The sequence below is a fragment of the Physeter macrocephalus genome, chromosome 4 (genome assembly GCF_002837175.3).
Source record: "Physeter macrocephalus isolate SW-GA chromosome 4, ASM283717v5, whole genome shotgun sequence".
Taxonomy (NCBI): domain Eukaryota; kingdom Metazoa; phylum Chordata; class Mammalia; order Artiodactyla; family Physeteridae; genus Physeter; species Physeter macrocephalus.
The window spans coordinates 103,391,230-103,414,219 of NC_041217.1; the positions used below are offsets into that span (position 1 = coordinate 103,391,230).

Below are 22,990 nucleotides of genomic sequence, written 5' to 3' on the forward strand. Positions count from 1 at the left end.
GCTGCGGAGCACAGGCTCCGGACGCGCAGGCCCAGCGGCCATGGCCCACGGGCCCAGCTGCTCCGCGGCACGTGGGACCCCCCCAGACCGGGGCACGAACCCGGTTCCCCTGCATCGGCAGGCGGACGCGCAACCACTGCGCCACCAGGGAAGCCCCGGAAATAAGTCTCTTAAGTGTAACGCTCTGAGGATATATGAACATCTGTGAATCAGTTTAGGAATGTTCTTCTTCATGAACAGCGTATACAAGCACTGGAAGGCACAGCGTTTAGCAGAGGAGCAACTTAGAGTTAATAATTTTGTCACAGGAGTACTGACACATTCACATCTCAGACTCACAGTTTTTTGCAACTTTCCCCAATCTCCTGCATGGCTGTAAGGTTCTAGGGCTGTTGGGCAGCTTATGCTGTACATATTAGGAATGAACTTGAAAGTACGCCGAGAAGACTCTGTAGCCCTGAGAATTTCTACGGGGTAGTCACCCACAGACGCTTACCACGTACCTGCTGAGCCATGACTGGCCTTGGTCATAGAGCAGCTACACCCCCAAACCCCGAAAGCAAATCTCAGGCCAGTAAGTGCCAGGAAGCCAGGTGAAGGCAGAAGAGGGCAACCAGATGGCACTCACTATGGGAACAGATCCCACTGAACTCCCTCTAATAATCCCAGACTCTTGTCCATGGCCATGCTTACAAACCCGGGAAAAAGCAAAGCCTGGTTCTGTGGCACGTATTGCTGCTTGCTAAATTCTAAGGTGTATTGTTACTGTTCCCTTCTCCCCCAAACCAGAGACTTAAGGAGGCGTTTTTAAGTTTTGTTAATATAGAAGTAGATTTGTAAGTAGATTTAAAAACAAAAACACAAAGGCCTTCCTGTGATGATTTCCAGCAAAATAAATTATGCTGATTTGGAAGCTGAATGGTTTTTAGACACTGTCATTTGGGCTCTAAACCTGTTAGCATCACATATGATACAGCTTCAAATGACTTTAAAAAAATCAATTAGGGGGCTTCCCTGGTGGCGCGGTGGTTGCGCGTCTGCCTGCTGATGCAGGGGAGCCGGGTTCGCGCCCCGGTCTGGGGGGATCCCGCATGCCGCGGAGCGGCTGGGCCCGTGGGCCGTGGCCGCTGGGCCTGCGCGTCCGGAGCCTGTGCTCCGCAACGGGAGAGGCCACAACAGAGGGAGGCCCGCATACCACAAAAAAAAAAAAAAAAAAAAAAAAAAAAATCAATTAATTAATTTAGGCTGTACCAGGTCTTAGTTGCAGCACACGGGATCTTTTTAGTTGCGGCATGTGGACTCCCAGCTGTGGCATGCATGCGGGATCCAGCTCCCTGACCAGGGATCGAACCCGGGCTCCCTGCATTGGGAGTGCAGAGTCTTACCCACTGGACCACCAGGGGAGTCCCCAAATGACTTTTTATTAAAAGCTATAGCCTATGATTCATTTTAAAGACTGCTCATAAGGAATACCAGTGTCATGCAAGCAAGAAAAAGGCTCACTTTAGGACCAAATGGTAGTTTCCTATCCAGAACCCCCTCAGTTTCTTACCTGGGTCAGCTAGCAGCAAGTTTAAATAAAAAGAGAAGATCATAATGCAGTGGCCAATGGGAAGAGGTGTCTATACAAACACTGACTCAGTCCATTCAGTTTCCACAATAAGCTGTGGAACTCAGACCTTATATGGTATATTTGGGGGTTCAGGCAGCATCTGCCTCTATGCCTAAAACGATCCTTAATTTAAACAACTTCCTGTTCTTTCTATTCCATCTGCAGCACAGAGTGCAGAGCCAAGTCACAGGTTTCAATTGTGGAGATCTACTTACACACCTGGAATATGTGTTAGTCCAAAAAAGCTGGGTCCCTGCTTTATCATATGACAACTTTGGGCACAATAAGGGATACTTCCTTAGGGCTATATTCACTCTGTTTGGAAAACTCCATTTCTAATATTTACATTCTCCACTAAGATGGTGCAGAGAGGAGGGGCAGTCAGGGTGGAAATGGTGCTGGAATGGAGCCATAGAATCTTCATACTCCTGGGAGCTTAACTAGGTCATGGTCCCTAACCTGACTCATGAACGTCCCAAAAGTCATGTGCAATATTATATCTATTAATTTTTTGAGAAGAGGAGCAAAAGCATTTATTTTTAATTTTTAGTAAAACTTTTAAGCTTTATCACAACATGCACATGGTTTAAAGGCTGAAATAGTTCTGTAAGACTTGTTACAAAAAACATGAGTCCCCTACTGCCCCACTCCCTTTTTTGTCTCCTCAGAGCACCATTTTTTTTTTTTTTTTTCTGCGTTACGTGGGCCTCTCACTGTTGTGGCCTCTCCCGTTGCAGAGCACAGGCTCCGGACGCGCAGGCTCAGCGGCCATGGCTCACGGGCCCAGCCGCTCTGCGGCACGTGGGATCCTCCCGGACCAGGCCACGAACCCGTGTCCCCTGCATCGGCGGGCAGACCCTCAACCACTGCGCCACCAGGGAAGCCCTGAGCACCATTTTTGACTCTTAGCTGATTCTCTTGGACATCAATCCATATCTGTAAATAACATGAATATATTGCCACTTCCTTTTTTTTGTTTGTTTCTGTCTGTTCTTGGATGCTTGTTTACACTGTGAAGCTAGGTAAGCTGCTGGATTGATCATTCAGGTGAGACAGGCACAGACTTTCTGTTTAGAATTTCATTAATTCTCTATTGAACCAACACATGCCACGATCTTTAGCCTTACCTTGGGCCATCCAACTAGCCAGGCTGAAACGATGACTGTGTTATAGGGGAGAGAAGCACAGAAGGGCGTTTTGAGAAGTCATATCTTAATCTTCATCAGGATCTTCCCTTCAAATACTGCATTCTCTGACAGACTTACTTTAAATTATGGCAGAAGGAGAAGAATGAACCCTATGGTGCCTAGCATGGGAAAGTCACACAGTCCAAAACAAAAGTTTAGGAGTTTAATAGTAGGCTTTGAGTCCACAGATTCCTCATCAGCAACCTTTGAGTGAAGCCAGTTACCCTTAGACAGCACAGGTTTGAACTGTGAGGGTTCACTTACACGTGGATATTTTTCAATAATAAATACTACAGCACAACACGGTCCACGGTTGGTTGAATCCATGGATGCAGAGGAAATGCGGATGCAGAGGGCTGACTATAAGTTACATGCAGATTAACCTCCGCATTGTTCAAGGGTCAAGTGTATATTTCACGTGAGAGAAAGGAAATAAGTCTCTTAAGTGTAACGCTCTGAGGATATATGAACATCTGTGAATCAGTTTAGGAATGTTCTTCTTCATGAACAGCGTATACAAGCACTGGAAGGCACAGCGTTTAGCAGAGGAGCAACTTAGAGTTAATAATTTTGTCACAGGAGTACTGACACATTCACATCTCAGACTCACAGTTTTTTGCAACTTTCCCCAATCTCCTGCATGGCTGTAAGGTTCTAGGGCTGTTGGGCAGCTTATGCTGTACATATTAGGAATGAACTTGAAAGTACGCCGAGAAGACTCTGTAGCCCTGAGAATTTCTACGGGGTAGTCACCCACAGACGCTTACCACGTACCTGCTGAGCCATGACTGGCCTTGGTCATAGAGCAGCTACACCCCCAAACCCCGAAAGCTTGCAGCCTTAGAGGACAAACAAGTAAAGAAATAACATCAATGTAATATGAAAGGAATTATAATAAGCACAAATTAGGCTATTTGATTTGCAGAGCAAGTTAACATCTCTCCCCTATTCAAAGGAACTGGAGGTCTTAATTCATAAATATATAGCAACATTTCTGAAATTCTTGGATAATTTTATTTCAACTGACTTTTACTTTTGCTTATATTCTCTCAGAGAGATTTCTTGACAGAGAGAGAATATATATATTCTCTCTCTTGAGGATGCCCAACCTGGGATATATCTTTAAGTTTATACTAGCTTTTCATATTTTTTCTTTTAGAACAATTTGCAGTTCAGTTTATTAAATGCCATCACACACACAGGACAGAATACATAGAATTTAAAAGTAAAATAATCATAATCCATTTTAAAGAAGTTATCATCAAGTGTTTATTTCCTATATGGTATCAAGTAAAAGTAAGTTTTATATTTTAATGGTTTAATGTAAAAAATGGATTTGAGGCCCTCAGCCCCAAATGTAGTCATATTGATCCAAACAGTTTTCTTTCTCTTTTCTCCCTAATGTCTCTCTCGTTTCATTTTTCTTCCATCCTTTCTCCTCCCTTTACTTTCCTCCCTCTCTCTTTTAATTCTTTTTTATGTCAATTTTTCCCCCAAACTTGCTTGACTAATCAAATTTATAAAAATAGCCAAGTATTTCTATTCTCTGAAACAGCAAATAGTCTTACATAAAAAGTAGGTCTAAACTTGGAAGTTTCACTCATTTATTAATTAGCTTTAAAACTTAAAAAAAAAAAAAAAGAAAGAAAAGCTATAAACATTTTCAGACAGGAGCTGTTTCCATAAATTCTGTGGAGGAAAAGAGCCCCACTTGAATAGAAAGGACATTGGTGCCTGGCTCTACCTCTAAAACAATATTTTCTTGGTGAAGTTTCTTTACATCATGGATTCCTACAACTATTATTGGTAAAATGAGGGGGTACAGTCACTGTCTCACAATTTTTAGTAGCAGAATTCTTTTTTTTCAAGTCAAAACTTACAAGTTATACCATTACATAAAACAGTTCAAAAATATAATTGGGTTAGCCAAAGTGAAGGCGAGCAGCTGAGTGGGCAGACCCCTGGTGGGTCTGAGGGGCCCAGGGCACCAAAGAATGTAATTTGAAAACTTTTGAGCTGGGAAATCTCTAAGGGCCTTTCTAGTGCTAACAGCATATGACTATAGGTACTAAATAATTCACACTAAATTACAATTTTTAAAATAAATGGATGCCTTCCATTTCCATGGAAGAAATAACCGAGGTTCTCTTTGTGCTTGCAACACTTACTTCCTTTTTTATCAACAAAACTCAGTAACCTAGAATTAATCTTCCTGAAAGTTACTCATGACCAGGAAGAAATTTAGGCAAAAAATAGACTACTATTATTAGATTCATAGGTGAGGGCTATTGAAAACAATGTCAATATTTTCATATACCATGAAATATAAGAATCTAACTTCATAATTCTTTAAGTACTTGATTACGGTATGATTTCCCTTCATATAACCTCTATTGATCTACAGTGCAGTTGACTGTACTATTTCTTACATTTTCTACCTATACATGACAATTACTACCTATACATCAGAAAGGATATGTAGCATTAGAAACTTAATAAGTCAATACTTGGTCTTAGCATTATTATTTAAGGGAAGCTTCACACATTTACTTTACTAACATCATATACTACTATAGATTACTCACTTTGTAAACTTTTTTTTTTTTTTTTTTTTTTTTCTGCGTTACGTGGGCCTCTCACTGTTGTGGCCTCTCCCGTTGCAGAGCACAGGCTCCGGACGCGCAGGCTCAGCGGCCATGGCTCACGGGCCCAGCCGCTCTGCGGCACGTGGGATCCTCCCGGACCAGGCCACGAACCCGTGTCCCCTGCATCGGCGGGCAGACCCTCAACCACTGCGCCACCAGGGAAGCCCTGAGCACCATTTTTGACTCTTAGCTGATTCTCTTGGACATCAATCCATATCTGTAAATAACATGAATATATTGCCACTTCCTTTTTTTTGTTTGTTTCGGTATGCAGGCTTCTCACTGTTGTGACCTCCCCCGTTGCGGAGCGCAGGCTCCGGACGCACAGGCCCAGTGGCCATGGCTCACGGGCCCAGCCACTCTGCAGCACGTGGGATCCCCGTGTCCCCTGCATCGGCGGGCAGACCCTCAACCACTGCGCCACCAGGGAAGCCCTGAGCACCATTTTTGACTCTTAGCTGATTCTCTTGGACATCAATCCATATCTGTAAATAACATGAATATATTGCCACTTCCTTTTTTTTGTTTGTTTCGGTATGCAGGCTTCTCACTGTTGTGACCTCCCCCGTTGCGGAGCGCAGGCTCCGGACGCACAGGCCCAGTGGCCATGGCTCACGGGCCCAGCCACTCCGCAGCACGTGGGATCCTCCTGGACCGGGGCACGAACCCGTGTCCCGTGCATCGGCAGGTGGACTCTCAACCACTGCGCCACCAGGGAAGCCCTATTGCCACTTCTTGACAAAAATTTTAGGTCTTTTCTGTCAACCTCTTACTATGGAAAATGAAAATTTAGTTCTCTTTCAGCCCTGTGTCCCAATTATATATTCATGCCCTTTTTTGTCCTCCTTGTCCCCACCATCCTCCAAATAGAATTATATTTTGGTTAGGTCAGAATTAATGTTTGTGTTATTATGACAGCCTAAATACTAACCACAATTTAGCCACGTACTATAATAGTGTTGCTTCTCCTGCATGACTTCTAATTTTCCCTAGAATTAATAATTGTCTCTCTCTCCACCCCCACATTACCTTGGTTTTGTATATAATTATCACTAATTCATCAGTTGACTCTCTGCCAATTGTCTCAATCTCCTCTTACACTTACACATTCAGACATCAGATATTCTACTGATTCATTTTCCTCAGTACTTTCGAGTTGTGGATGTCCTGTGTCATGGATCTTGTCTTCCCCTTTCTTGGTTTAAAGGGAACATAAGAGGTAAATGTTTTTTGCACCATGCATGTCTGCAAATATCTTCATTTTATACAAACACTTGGTAGATAGTTTGGCAAGGTATAGAATTTTAGCTTACAACTAGTTTTTCTTCAGAATTTTGAAAGCACTCCTCATTGAGTTTTTACCTCTGAAGATTGCTTTGGGGAAATGCAAAGCCATTCAGATTCCTGAGCTGTTTTTTCTCTCTGGAAGAAATTTTACAATAATAGTGCTTGATTTAGGTATATTTTCATTCATTATGCTGGGCATTAATTGAGCCCCTTCAGTCTAGAAACTATGTCCTTCATTGTTGAGATTTTTTTAGAATTATTTATTTTTTCTTGCCCCTGTTTTTTTTGTTCTCTCATTCTAGAAATAATTTTATTTGAAAGTTGAACTTCTTGAATCGTGCTCTAATTTTCCTTTTCTGTTTTCCATCTTCTTCCTTTCTTTATTTTCTAGGAGATTTCTTCATCTTTATCTTTCGGTTTCTTATTGCATTTTTAATACTGCCTTCACATTTGTTAATTCCAAGAAGTATTTCCTATGAATTAAAAAAATATATCCTACTCTTATTTTATGGATGCAATGTCTTATCTCTCTGAGAATATTAATATAGAGTTATTTAAGAATAGGGAAGTTCTGAGCTGGTGGGTAGAACATATTGATTTTGAACTTCCCTTAGGGTGATCTGGCTAGGCCTTTTACTGAGGAACTCCTGGTATCTCATCTTTGGATCTTTCCTCTTGAGCTTATCAGGTTTTCAATGAAACAGGTTTTCCTGTTTCCTTCCTGGAGGTTGTAGATCTGGCTGTCAGCATTCTGGGGGTCACAACATTGAACATGTAGACATTAATTTAATTCTCCTCTGTAATTGTGGTTCTCTGCCCTCAATTGTGCTGGTGTTGGTCATTCCCAGAACCCTAGTTTCATCCTCTTTAGAGAGTAAACTTCCTGTCTTCCTCCCAGATGAGGAAGGGCAGGTCCCAGCACCATGGAGTAAAGAAGGGGATTTAGAGAAATGTTATGGCTTCTCAAACAGAAGTTTAGCCAACCCAACTTCTTACAGCCCCATGTTCACCCTCTTGTCTAGGGGTACCTGATGCCACCATTTCCTGAGTTTTTGAGGAGTTCTGTGTTACTACTTGGCTGTTTCTCAGCTTTTCCTACTGGTGGCTTAGGTTCCACCTAAGCCTTGACTTGAATCTGCTAAGTCAGTTATTACTCACCCATTTCCTCATTAGCTTCCAATGTTTTATTGCTATTGTCTCCACTCCTGTTTTCTTTCTTCTTCTTGTAGGTTTTCTTTCTTCTTATAGGTTTATGCCTTTTAAAAATCTGTATATTGTCATTTTGGTAAGGTTTTCCTCTAAGCCTATGACTTGCAGTTTTGTACCATTTAATATCTTGATTCTTGATATTTGAATTTCATAAGTTCCCTCCTGTGAGAAGAGTAAACTAGACTACCTTTAGTTTAGGGAAGTTTTCAATACCTTTTCATCAGTTTCAAAAATTATCCCTCCCCATTCTCCAAGAAAAAAGACCTACCTTTTGGGGGCAAAACTGTAGGAGGGGGTGGGTTAGATGTTGTTATAATTTATCTTTACTTTAACTTGCCTTTGTGGTCCCTGAACAGGATGCACTCAAAGTCTGATGATAATAAGAAGAGGAAGAAGAGAACGAAGAGGGGAAAACTGGGAGGGAGGCCACCTTCTATGTGTATCTGTACCACCTTAAGTGTGGGCTATTGTCAGAAATTGGACTTGAAACACTAGTTTGTTCAACTGCTAACTTGTTACCTGAACCAAGAATATGAACCATGTTCTCTTTAGTAAACATAGAGATGATCTGTCCTTTACAGGGTTATGAAGGTGAGAGTATTTAAACAAGAAATGCAAGTGAAAAGTTTTCTGAACTCCAAAGTCCTCCAAAAAATGTAAGGTTGCTCATATGTGCAGGCAGAAAAAAATCTAAGTGTGGAAGGAACACTGTGTTTCACAGAACAAAGTAAAATGCTGAGGTGTTGAATTAGGTGTGCCTGTCCCAATCCCTCGGGCTTCTGTTCAACAGTCCTGAGTTGAACACACTATATGTCTGAGTTGAACACACTATATGTTCTTAAAGCAGAAGTGAAGCACATACCCAGGTCCACCTGAGTCAGGTAATTAGGATGCTCCTTTTAATTAGGAGCATCTCTGGAGGCTTCAAATGCTTTCAGACATCTGAAGTTTCTCCAAGCTCTCCAGTTTAGTCCAGGTGAAGAAAGAAACAGCAAGAAGATCAGCTAAAGTGGGACTAAAGTAGGAGACAAGAGACTAACTCCCAGGGATCAGAAAGACGCAGGTGGGACAGATGGGAACCCTGGTATGCCTGGAGAGAGGGCAGGATCCACTCTTTTCACCCAAGTGCTCAGGTTAAGTTAAAGTAAGATGCCTACAGAAAACCAAAGTGCAGGTGCGAACAGGTTGGCCATATTGCGGGAATATAGAAAGAAAGTGGGAGGCAGAACATTTTGAAAGATTTTACTTCCTGCCTTGGAACCTTTCTCCATAACTTATGACAACATCTAATTCACCCCTCCTGCAGGGTTTTGCCTACAACAGGAAAGTCCTTTAGCTTGAAAAGTGAGGAGGGACAATTTTTGAAAATGATGAATAGTGATTGAAAGCTTCTCTAAACTAAAGGTGGTCTAGTTCACTCTCCTTATTGGAGTGAGCTTGTGAAATAATTATAATTAGGATATCAAGAGACAATAATTGGTACAAAATTGCAACCAACACATAGGCCTAGAGGAAAATATCTTTGTTTTCTCTGCAGCATCAAGTAATATTAGGTCTAAGTCACCCCCAGGCATATGGTTTTCAATCCAATGCTTAAATATCTCTCAAGAAAGAAATTCCATAAATTCCCGCTATAACTAACCAATCCTCATAATCAGCAAGTTCCCTGCTATGTGACCTAAATCTCTGTCACTGCCATTTAAACTCATTTCCTCATGTACTGCTCTCCAGGGAGCAGTACACCTGTCTGCTCCTCTTTGTAATAATCCTCTGTGGGCAATATTTGCAAACTGTCTGCTTTGGGCTAAATAATTGAGATTCCTCTCACCTTTCTTTAAAATTCTTCTGTTGTTGTTTCCCCGTAGAGCTTCTCCATGTTATTCACATCTTTAGATTAAGTTTCTTCCCCAGGACCTGCCATGGTGAAAGATTTAAGAGATAAGAATCCAGTTGTAAAGTAGACTGCCAAAGAGGTGGCAGAAAATCGGATCTGGACAGCTCCATGCCAAGCTAAAGAAAGGAAATAGGTTATCCCTTAAAATATGTGGGGTTTTTTTTGTTTTTTGGTTTTTTTCTTAAAAGCATCTCTGGCAATATCTAAGCTTAGCCACAGGCTAATATGTGAGCCGTGTGGAATGGAAGGCAGCCATGCTCACCATTATACCACCAATGCACACTGAGCCGGGTGAAATGAATCCTTGTCCTAACACACCTTCCTCCTGAGTACCCGTGTGCCAGATGCCTCTTTCCCCTACTCACTCTCCTTCCCAAATATCTCTTCCTCGGTGGTTTGACATTTTAGGAGCAACTCATGAAGACTGAACACATTTCTTCTGATGGCCAAGTTTGATATTTATGAGCAGGGAGCCTTCCTTGAACTTGCATTCTCTAAGTGTGCCTGCTCTGCATAGCCCTGCAGTCCTCCCTGACCATCCATCTTCTCCAGAAGTAGGCCAGTTGTATTTGTCACCCAAGGGATATTTTAGAGAAACTCAGTGCTCCAAGAAATCAGAGGTCACTGTGATAGAGAGCAGAAAACCAAAGAACCCATCTTAGAAAACCTAAGGGACTCTGCTGGCTTTTTAAGCAGAAACATCTGCACATTAAACTTTCTTTCTCATGATGAATTTTTCTGTAGTGCCACTTGCATCTGACAATGAGAAAACTTTTCTTGATTTCTCCAAAGGTAAAAGTTTTTCCAAAGGCAAAAGTTTTTAACAACTTGGTTATACTGAGAAATCTCACATCTTACATGTGAAAATAGACACAGAGCTAGAAGGGATAGTCTAAAGAAGCTATTTTCAACATTTCCAAGCAGATTCTCAAACAAAGGTACTCCTTGGCACACTGTTTTCTCAAAGCCAGCAGATTATTAGGTTAAGTTGACTTGTCCACCCTGGTGAAATGTATCCTGTAGTCTTGAGTATAGGGCACTTCTTTGTTTTGTTTCGCTTGGGGTTTCATTTTGGACAGTGTTTTGTATTAGCAGCACAAGAGTTTCCAAAACTCTGGAAGTTGAAAGACCTTTTTAATGGGTGATGATTAAAATAAACTGACATGACAACAAATTATGTTTGGCAAATAGACATCGGAAAGCAAATATTCAGACTTCCTGGGCAGGGAGTAGTACTGGCACTTTTCCTGAATGTGAATAATCAAGCACATGTCACATTTGGGATGAGACAAACCTGTTCACTGTCGATAGAACAGCCAAAGCCATCTTGCTTTAGCTGCTATCAGGCTGAACAAACGAAACCCAGGTGAGACAAAACGGGGAGGTGGGGTATTGACTCACCTCCTGCTTTTCTGACGGATCCTTTATTGAAATGGGGAAAAGATATTTTAAAAATGTGCTTCACATACAGCCACTTTAGTCCTGCTAATTGATAACCTGAGAATCCAGCTGGGTATGTTTCAACATGTGGGTTGTAAGGGGGCTGAATTTTTAAAGTATATCACCAGTTGTTCTAGTCTCTGGAGGTTTTGGGGTTTTTGGGGGGTGGGAGGGGGTAGACATAATTCAGAATAGCTAACAGATTTAATTTCCTTTTAGAAATAAAAGTTCCCACTCTGGGGAAAGTGGATTCTGGCAGAAAGTCACTGTCATTGAGGCAAACTTCCCCACCTTTAACTAAAGGCACACATGAAGGGTAGAGGGTAATGCTGGAAAGGGTCCAAAATATAGATTGCCAAAAAAAGAAGAGTGAAAATACATTGTTTCTCTGCCTCTGAGGAATATTGACCTGCTCTCCCCTCTCCATCCCACCAATCCCAGAAGAATAGATAACCAGAGGAAATACAGCAAGGGCCAACTATGCAGCAAGCATACGAAGGCCCTGAGGTTGAGGCCAGAATGTGTGTTGTAGCTGTGTGGTTCATAAATGGGTGACAGGGAAAGCTGTAACCAGACCCAGAGGCATGAGCTGTTTCTACATTTTGTAGAACTGCTGTTTTGGCAGAGGCTTTTGAGGGGCCCCAAAAGGGGAATGGAAGTAACGGACTAAGTTCCTGTGCTTGAAGGGCAGAGCCTTTGCTGGTGTGTTTTGTTTTAAGGAAGAGGCCAGAGGGTTGCTTATCAACTGCGGAGTGCTGTGTATTTCAGCCTGACAGGAAAGAGGAGGCTCATTCATAAACAGACCTGGCCCTCTGGGGCTTCCCACATTGGAGTGGGGAGATCGCTGACCAGAAGTGTACGAAGTTGATGCTTTGACTTTTCGAAGAAAATGCAGTATTTGTCATCAGAGAGCTTTGATCACTTTTCCCTACCTAGAGCCATTGTTTGAGGGCTGCCCTGAGGCCAGTTTTGTTGAAGAAAAGACAGCTGTAGAGCCTTTTGCAGCGCTAAATGCAGACCATCTGTGTGACCCAAGGTTCCCCCGCCTCCCCACAGCCCTGCGCACTTGGCGTGAGGTATGGGCTTTGCTGAAATGCAGTGGGGTGTGTGTTGAAAAGTGGGGTGCTTGATGTGTGAGGAGATAACTCAGGCTGCAGCCTGCAGTAAACCTCCGAATGGAGGGGCTGTTGCCTGGCAACCACAGTCCCCTTGTGCAACAGCTAAGCCCCTTCTTCAAAAGGGGTCTCTGGGAGCAGGCTCCTCCTATACCTCCATTTCTCAGGAGGGTCATGTGCTCCGTGCACAGTGCTCTCTCCGCTGTAGCTAGGTCAAAACCTAGCCGTCAACACCCCTGTTAAGACCAGGGGTATTCAGAAAAAGGCCTCCAAATTGCCAAGATTCTCTTATTACAGTTTAAAGGTCTCACCGAACCCTACGATACCTTTATGAGAGGAGGTGTTTCCTGAATACAGATGCTAGTCAGTTGGATCACACAGTACAGATGATGGTGGTCTTCAAAGGTTGCAGGCACTGAAATCCTGGGTGTTCGTCCTCAACTATCAGGGGTCTTTGCCCCTATTAACTGTCAGTCCGCTTGAAATCAGTTCTCTTTTCCCCATGCAAGAGGCTTTAAAAGCAAAATAAAATACCCACAAGCAGAGCAGCCTTATGGTACAAGGCCTTTTGGTCTAGTTGCTTCTGCCCATGGATGAGAAGAACATCAGAGAAAATGGGCTTTTCATTGTCATACAGCAGAAACTAGGACACCATTGTAAAGAAATTCTACTCCAAAAAAGATGTTAAAAAAATAACTAGGGGCTTCCCTGGTGGCGCAGTGGTTGAGAGTCCGCCTGCCGATGCAGGGGACACGGGTTCGTGCCCCGGTCCGGGAGGATCCCACGTGCTGCGGATCGCCTGGGCCCGTGAGCCATGGCCGCTGGGCCTGTGTGTCCGGAGCCCGTGCTCCGCAACGGGAGAGGCCACAACAGTGAGAGGCCCGCGTGCCGCTAAAAAACCCCAAAAACATAAAACTAAATATGATAAAACAAAAACTGAGAAAAAGTTCTTTTCAGAAGTGCACATGTATAACATGCGACTCTCACCCCTTTTCTTCATTAACTGCAGGAGAGACTGCAGGAAGGCAGCAGGTCCCCACCTCCCCACCAGCCTCGGAAAACAGCAGCGCTGCGCACAGCATCGGTAGCACGCAGAGCACGCCCTGCTCCAGCAGCAGCACAGCCTAGCCTGCCCCACCCACCGCCAAGGGCAGGACTGGGAGCCCACGCCTGGGTCCAGATTCCAGACTCGGGAGGCTAGATTGTGGGTCCCTGGTAAAGAGAGTGAATTTCAATATAGCAATCACCTGTTGTGTTCACCCCCCACCCAGGACTAATATAAATGTGACCCCTGGGCTTCTGTAACACACTAGATTCATGTGAGAAAGCTAAGGTGGTGGCCTTCTCCACCAGCCCCTCACAGGCTTGGGGGTTTTCAATGTGAAACACATGCCAGTTTTTAAAATGCTGCTTTGTCCAGGTAAGAACATCCGTAATTTGGAGCCCTGCGTTTTACCCAGACGCAAAGGGTTGGTAAAAGGATAATAGCCAGATAGTAGAACCAGTGAGTAGATGTGGCCAAAGATTCTTTGATAACTGAACCAAGATATAAAACAACAGAAATCCTTCAAGACTTTCTCACTGTGTTCCTCCATGTCTAATTTGCACCTTCTGGATGCACACTTCTCACCTTGCTGCCACACTTGTGGGGACTGCTGTGTCAGCTTGATGGGTGCTGCCCTCACGGACTGCATCCTGACACACCTCAAGGCAACATTCCTTTCTTGCGCCCTGGGCCAAAACCAGTGCTGATTTCCTTATCAGCTTCCTCCTTCTCCCCACATTCACACACCAACTGCAAAAATGTCTTAATGCAAATTTTGCATTTCTTTATAGGCATATAGAAATTGAAAATGGCCAAAATCTGGGACTGCAGATTTGTGCCCATTTATGACAATGTGTTCTATTACATTAATGTGTAAATGGGGGCAAAATTCAGTTGTAAAGTTGAGGAGGAATTTGCACAGTGTTATATGTACCAGTACAAGTATATAATACGTCATTTGGCACATTCGTTTTTTTCAGTTGAAGAAGAGAAAATTCATTCCCATTTTTAAAATGTCCTACACCTTCAGAGTTGGAACTTATTCTTAAATATATTTGAGAGAATTAGTGTTTCCATGCAAAACATGTCAACCTTTTCAATAGACCCTTTTGTAAACACCAAGCTCTTGTAAGATGCAAATGTATGGCAGATCCTTTTGGATTCCTGTTGGTTATCTGAACAGTGTCACCAGTTCTGCCAAGAAACTCATGAGATACGGAAAAAGACACTCATTTGGATTGCTTTAGTTCTCTTACCTTAAATATACTCCCAAAACTCAAAAAGAATTTGAGGTGAATTTTATTAAAATGGAATAATATGATGCTACTTTGCAGCTAAAATAAGCTCAACTGATACCTCTATGTTAAAAAAAAATGCCAGAGGAAAATGTCCATGGCAAATCATTTACTAGTGAAGGTAACTTCATTGCAAATAAATATTCGTTTTCCAGAATTCTCCCAAACAACTCAGAAGTCTACAAATAGAACAGGCTAGATTCTATCCCCAAACTATTCATGAGCAAATCTAACTGCTCTTAAAATAAGGAAGTTGTGCCTGGTTCTCTGTGAATGGAACCTTAAGTAGGAAATGTTGATGTCACCAGAGACCTGAGGGCAGTGTCGTCTACAAGGCAAATAGGTAGAGATTGACAATCGTTAACCCATCATGGAGTCATGCTGTGATTTGATAGTTATAGACATTCAATCAGGATGATTTTAATCAAAACAGATTGCGGGCTAAGATTTCCAGGCTATCTATACTGATAATTTTGCAGATTTTCACAGACAAATGAAGATAGGAGATTAGAAAAAATTTTGCCTTCAGTTAACTTTTTTAACATAAAGGTATCAGAGTGGAGGACCTAGATTATGCTACCTGTGTTTGAAAATAATGCGCTTTGCCTAACCTTCAGCAGAATGTATTGTTTTAGCATATTCTATGTATAAAAAAGTTTAAAGATGTCTTCAAAGAAGACTAGAGTCTTTAAGTCACTTATAGCTATATTTTACTACAAAAATCTGTGTATAAAGATATATTTAAGTGTTTTAGATAAATTTAAGTTACTCCATATGAAATGTTTAATTTCAGTTACTGTGAATTCTTTTGATCAGTTCTTTGCTTTTTAAGAATCCCTATCCATCCTGTTAAAAAGATGATTAGCTATTAAGAGGTATTAAAAGGTCCAATTCTTAGATGGACAGGGTTAAAATCCTTTGTAATATATTTAAATGTATATTTTTGAGAGAGATGCTACATTGCCGAATGATTTTATAAATAATTTAAAATTAATTTACAAATGTATGGGTGCAAACCAAAAGATTTTAAAAGAAAGAGAAGAGGAAATCAAGTTTTATTTGTTTGGGTCTTACTATCCAGAAGTATTATTCAGATCAAGAAATTCATGTTGATGAAATCCGATCCTGTGTTAATTGGAGAGTGAACATCATTAAGTATTTCTGAAATGTTTCTAAAAAGTGAACATTTTTAAAAAATTGTGTTTTCTCCCTAGCTTCCTGTTACAGCATTTCCAGTTGCTTCATACTTCACAGTTTTAATACAAAGTATAAGCTCTACTTTATAACACGTCCTACAAGTTTCTTTAAAACTGTTTTTATATTCCAGTTAAATTCCTCTGTCTGCAAAGTCTTCTGTTACTTCTGCAGGTTACACCCTTCATTTGCAGAGGCCATTTTGTTTTGTTTATTTGATGCTAAAGCTATTGTTGAAATGCTCTAAACTCCAAGGCAGATTGTGTAATACCCTATAGCTTTTCACCGTGTGGTGGTGTGTACCAGCCATTGCTCTGTATTTGGAAAATCAGATTCCTTCTGAGTAAGCTGTTTCTATAGCATTTTCTAAACAAAACAAAAGGTCTTTTCCTTGTCTGTAATGAGATTGTAACCCGTTTCCTGTGTGTGTTCTGTTGTGGGCGTGCTTGTGAGTGTGTGAGGGGGTGTGCACCTGCGTGCTGGTCTTTTTGTACTGTAACTACCTCATGATTTGAGTGATGGTTGTACTGCTGATTGTGTTAACAGAGCACATTTTGTTGGGTGACTCGTGCGTGTGATTTTTTTTTGCTGTTTGTTTTCGCTGGGGGTTGTTCATGAAACTGACAGATGTTTTTCTGAAAAGGACTATTATCAGTTTCCAAATACAATACTTCTCTCTTCTGGTTTTTCCTGAATGAGCCTGATTTTGTTGCTGTTTTTCATCATCTATGAGGGTAAAAAGAGTACCCTGAAAATCCCTGTGGCCAGTTTGAGCACCCCTGTTGTACTCTTTTCTCTGTTCAGTATGTCGTCAATCTTGTGAACATGCTTAGATGTATAGTTTTGATAACCACAGTTTTAAGTCCTTTATCTGTGCATAATAAAAAGATATATATCAATTATTAATATGTGTCTTGTTTGGTCATCATTAAATTCTACCCTCAGGCTGATATAACCCTTGTTCATTGTGCCTTTCTCCTAAATTTATCATCCGCTATGACTGTGCTGATTAGGAGGAGGGAGGGGAAGGGCGAAGGCTCACAGAGCAGAGGTCGGGGGCGTAGACAGACCGGAGGGGGCGTGCAGGAGCTGCTACTCTTCTCAGAAAAACATGGCAGGAGACCTGGAAGTGGGGGTCAGCCCTGGAATCCGCTCAGGGGCTTTCTGTCAATCTCCTAGAGGCATGGAATGAGAAATAATACGTATTTTGGACCTACTATTTCCAATTCCTCCAAACACCTCAGTGCTGCTTCTAGCATTCTCTATCAATACGCCATCACCATCTACCAGCTGCTTAAGCCAGAAACCTGGGAATCTCTCTGGACTCCTTTTTGGTTCCCACACCCCCAAATGAAAAAATCCAAGTTTATTCTATCTTTTGAATATCTCTTTCTCCAAACCATGCACTTATTTCTTCTCCTCCTGCTGTTACCCAGAATCCAAGGCCTGTTATCTCTTAAACTGAATCACTGCACAAGCCCACTTCCCAGCCTGCTCCGCTCCAACTCTCTCTCCACCATGCAGCCAAAGGAGTCCTGAACAGCCTCAAGTCATGTCACCTCCCAGCTTAAAGCCTTTAAGTAATTCCTCTATTTGCCTTCAGAATAAAGTTCAGCCTCCTAAGCATGGTTCAAAGAGAATAATCTGCTTACTTTCCCAGCTACTTCTCTCACCTCTCTGGAACTCAAGTTCTATGTGGCATATCTCCCACCAGACACATTTATATTATGAAAAGAATAGCTTTCTTTTACTATTAGAGATGAAATGATAACATTGAATATGTGTTTACAAACTGCTCTCTCATATCCCTACCTCTCCTCCCCTTTTGAGAATTAGTGATCTAGATGGTTAGAAACAGACCCAAAAATGTATCAAGGCCAGTGGCCCATGCTCACACCTCACACAGGCAGGTGTCCACACAGCAAGAGCCGTGTGAGGGGCTTAAGCAGCATCTCACTCCAGCGAGGTTGGAGTCCTCGTTACAGATAAGAGTCCAGCCAATGTCCAGTACCCAGATTGTGCCCTGGAGCCAGCTCCTCCCTCAGAGGAAAAAGGGAGAAATTGGCAGGTCAACCAATTTTTCTGCTGTTAAACTCTTTTTGTGTCTACTGGAGCGGAAACCTAGCTGATCCATAAATGAGCTTCAGAGTGTCTATTAACTACCTGAAATTGCATGTAAATTTTTGCATTGATGTGTCTGGACATTTTTTCTAGTTTTGAGTTTCTTTGTTGAAAGTGCCCATAGCCCTTTTGTAGTTACACCAAATAAAAAAATTATTTTTTTTGCAAATAGTTAATGTATATGTATAAAATGAATGCAAACAATAGACATGTAACAATGAAAAAGCCTCCATTGTCCTCAAATTTAGAAATAATAATGCTGATTTAATGAATGTGTTCCCAGACATTTCCTTAATGTTCATGTCAACATGTAAATGTCACTACAATAAATAAGATCACATTATAACATTTGTGACTTGCTTTTTCCTCGTGGCATATCTTCCTATCAAGCTTCACAAGCGCTGATCATCACTTTTGCACTAGACTTTCCATAAATTGTCAAAGTAAAAGGTGGCCATTAAAGGAGGTGAAATGACAAAGTTATTTGTTAATGCCCTTTCCCACCCCCTCTAGTCACTTCCCTGGAGGAACTGCCTTTTTTCTAAGGTAAACGTATTGATACATGTTCTCAAATAGAGGAAATTCTTTTGGTTTACACTGTATACATACTCTGAAACATGCCTTTTTCACTTAACATGGACCTGCCTCTAGTTAGTACATATAGAACAAATTCATGCTTTTTAGTGGCTATATAGTATTTCATGTAATGAATTCAGCCAATTCACTAGTGATGAACGTTTAGAAGTGTTATTTTCAGGGTTTTGCCAAGATACTCTGCTGCAGTTAACATCCTTGTAACATCCTTGAATGTCCTGGCATTCTAGTACTTAAAGAAAAAAAAGTGACAGAATCACAAAGAGAAACTGACAAATTCATCATCACTGTAGAAGACTAATACATCCTTCTCAGAGGCAAATAAATTAAAAAAATTGGATATGGAAGATTTGAACAATGAAATTAAGCATGATCTACTGGGCATACACATAGAATCTGTGACCCCAAATTTGAGAATTTTGTACATATAGAATATTTATAAAATTTGACCATTAATAGACCATAGTGGAATTCTCAACAAATATCATAGAACTTCATCATACTGGTCAAGTTCTTTATCCATAATGCAAGTAATTTAGAGATCAATAAGAAAAGAATAATTTTTAAACACTCAATATATTTGGAAATTTTAAAACATATTCCTGGTTCAAAGGAGTACTTATAATAGAAATCAGAAAATATATAGGCTTGAAGAATTAAAATACTAAATTCGTACATGCAGCTAAATTAGTAATTTATGAGAAATTTATAGTTATAAAATGCTTATATTGGGAAGCAATGAAAGGTTGAAAGTGAAAGAGTATTCAATATAGCAAATTAGGAAAAATGCCAAAAACTAATTATTATTTTAAAAGGCTACCAGAAATAGACAAAAATTAAGTAAAAGCATGCGTTAGGAATGAAAAACACACAAATCAACAGATACTACAGAGATTTTTAATAAATAAGGGATCACCATAAATAATTTTCTTCTAACAAATTTGAAAACTTAGACAACATGGATAATATATCAGTTAGGGTCCTATTGGATGAACAGAAGTCACACTGGGTATTTCAGCAGAGAGAAATCAATATCAGGAATTGGTTAAGCAGGTGTTGGATGGCTGAAAAGGTGAAGAGAGGACACTGAGGTAACACAGTTAATAACTGTAGGAAGAATTGCATCCCTGGGACTGGTGATTGTCAGCAGGTGTAATTGGGGGTGGTTTGCAGAGTCCCAGCACCAGCATCATCAGGCAGGTGGAGAAGGGAAGATTGGGATCTGGGAGACAAAAGCTTAGTAAGTGGCACAGATGATTTCCTGGAAAAATACAATTTTCCAAAACCAATTCAAGAAGCAACAGAATTTGAAAATACATCTTCAACCATTAAGAAAATCAGGGATTAAAATCTACTTACAACGAAACAGAACATAAAATTAAAAAAAAAAAAGCTGCTAAGCCCACATGGTTTTACAGCTAACTTCTACCAAGTAGTCAAATAATTGATAACGGATAGTGCCAGGATCACAGTGGCTCTTTTATTTTGGGGGGGTGGCAGGTCAAAAGGAATGAGTTTTTTAATATTAGTATCTATTACCACATTACTTTTTCTAAAGGTTGTAACAAATCACAATGCCACAGGCCTCCCCATCAGAATAGGGCATGTCGAAACAGAGCTTGGGCTCCCACACTGCCTAGGTTTGAATCTTGGCTCTGTGATTTGCTAGCTGAACTATTTCCTTAATTTAAAAAAATTTACTTCTTAGCATTGTCATGAACATTAAATGAGATAATTCACATAGAGTGTTTAGCATATACTAATCACTTAATAAATATCATCTACTCTTATTGTTACCAGCATTACGTTTTAAATTTTGCCAGGCTGATGGATGAAAAATTGTATCTCCTTAGTTGACTTCATATTATCCTCATAACCAGTGAGTTTTAAGTTGTTATAAATTATTGGCTTTTTCCAGGTTCTTCTGTACATTTCTATTTCCTTTGCCTGCTTTTCTACTGAGTTGTATTTTTCTTAATACTTTCCATATTAGTGGCATTATATGTCACATGTCATGTATGACAAATTTTTTTTTTCTAATCCACGATGGTTTTTACTTTCATTCTGTTTATAACAGATATCACCAAGATAAAATGTTTAATTTTTATGTAGTTGAATATGTCTACCTTTCCCTCTTGGGTTCTGGGTTTCCCGTCTTGCTTAGTGTCTCTCTAACTCTAGGTATATACTAATACTTTTATTAATTTGTTTTTCAAATTTAGATCTTTATTCCATATTTTTGTGATGGCATGAGGCTAGGGGTCTATTTTTGTTTTCTTCCAGATGATTATTCAGTTCTACCAGAACGATTTATTTAAAAGTTCATCTATTTCTCACTGAATTAAGATTTTGAAAAAGAACGGTGACTGTGATTTGGCCTTAGCAGATATTAGAATTTAGCACAAAATCTTATAATAAAAACAGTATGATATTAGCACAGGAATAGTTAAATAGATTTTGCAAACAGATAGAGCATTCACAAAGAGATCTAATTCATTGGGACCTTAACATATGATAAGTAGTCACAGTTTTCACTTGATTTTTAAAGGATTCCATGACCGCAAAATGGTTATAAGTCCAAGACCAAAAATAAGAGCTATAGGTTGTCCCATTTTCATTGTAAAAAAACAGATCTGATTTTTCCCCCATCCTTTAAAACATTTAGAGAAAAAGTTGTCTGAAAAAGAAAAGGTCGATTAATGTTAGGTCTACCCTAAACTTTCCGTGGGCATGATGTCGCCACCCCACTGGGTCTGGAACAGAACATCAAGCCAAAGAGGATCGTGTTGGTCCTTAAGATCACATGGAACTTGTTTTGTTAGGTTTTGGACTTGCTTGGGTCCTGTCATGCCTTCCTTTTTTCTTATTTTTCCTCTTTGGAATGAGAATTGTGGGGGAGGAAAAAAATGTTCCCTCTACCCTTCTATGTTCTTAGCTGAGACCTCTAATAAAAGATGTATTAACAAAAGAAAAATAAACAGAAGTTTATTAACATGTATGCCTTATATATACATGGGAGACACCCAGGGAAAAATGAGTAGTGCAAGCAGGCGGCCTTAGAATTCAGAATTAGATACCGTCTTACGGAAAGAAGAGGGGGAAGTAGGCCTTTTAGGGGAGCAAAATAATTAAATAATTTTTAGGAAAGATAAATAGATGAACAGATGAGTTTGTGACAATGGTTAAGTTTGATGTTCTATTCTCCTCTACTGTGATGAGTCAATCAATCTCCCCTGGTTGATAAAACTCCTGGGGAGACGATTTATGACAATTGAGGTCCTTTCGGAGGATCTGTCTTCAGGCAGATAAGGGGGAGTGCAGAGTAAACTTTTTCCCGTATTTGCTGTATTTCAAGTGCCTACAGCTCAAAATAGTCAATATACCAAAGCTGCATATTTTGGAGTAGTATGACTCCTAAACTCCTACAGTCATATCTTGGGGTGGCATGTTCTGCTGCCCTTCAGAATGTCTATCCTATGCCTGTCCCACTACTGTATTTTGGAAGCACACATCTTGTTTGGCTTTACAGGTTCACAGCTGGAGAGGAAGTTGCCTGAGGATGAATTGTACCTACCTCGATTCTCACTGATATCAGGTGATATTTAGATGAGACTTTGGACGTTAAAGGCGATGCTGGAATGAGGTTGAGACTTTGGGGGCTGTTGGAATGTGTAGAATGTATTTGACATGTGAGAAGGACATGATGGGGTACGGGGGAGCTGAGTGAAATGCCAGGGACTGAATGGTTGTGCTTCCCACAATTCATATGTTGAAGCCCTAATCCCCAGTGTGATGCTATTTGGAAAAAGGGCTTTTGAAGATAATTAGGTCATGAGGGTGGAGCCCTCACGTTGGAATTAGTGCCTATATAAGAAGAGACAGGAGAGAGCTTGCTTCCTCTCTCTCTCTTGTGAGGATACAATGTGAAGACAGCCATCTACCAACCAGGAAGCAGGCTCTCACCAGACACCAGATCTGCCAGTGCCTTGATCTTGGGCTTCCAGCTTTCAGAACTGTGAGAAATAAATGTGTGTTGTTTAAGCCATTTATTCTATGGTAGTTGTTGTAGCAGCCTGAGCTAAGATAGAAATCGATGATTTGCATGATGATTTACTTCTACTCCTCTTCGTCCTTCCACATAAATGTTTATAGAAAAATTAATATTGGCTGATCAAACGTCATTTATAAAGTGTTGGTTTCTTCCAGCCACTGTGAATGTTACAATAATTCTGTACAGTGAAGTAATATTATCGAATGCCAATTTCAAGGAAAATGCACACATCTTTTTTTGTGTCAAAGCAAGCCAAACCTATAGCATTGCTCTTCCCTAACACAATATGTTTGAAATGGGC

At 40.7% G+C, this 22,990-nt stretch overlaps 1 protein-coding gene across 10 annotated transcripts in view; it reads left to right on the forward strand.

The window, feature by feature from the left end:
- The window catches only part of TGFBR3 (transforming growth factor beta receptor 3), a 222,653-nt gene extending 199,889 nt beyond the window's left edge, over nt 1-22,764 (forward strand). For 9 of the 10 annotated variants that reach the window (XM_055084464.1, XM_055084467.1, XM_055084468.1 and 6 more), the window contains one exon: nt 13,399-13,954. In XM_055084464.1, the coding sequence (XP_054940439.1) occupies nt 13,399-13,517 (119 nt within the window). In that variant the 3' untranslated portion in view covers nt 13,518-13,954. Of the gene's footprint in view, nt 1-13,398; nt 13,955-22,167 lie in introns of those variants that run through there. The other variant, XM_055084470.1, reaches the window with a different exon arrangement.
- The last annotated feature ends 226 nt before the right edge of the window (nt 22,765-22,990 follow it).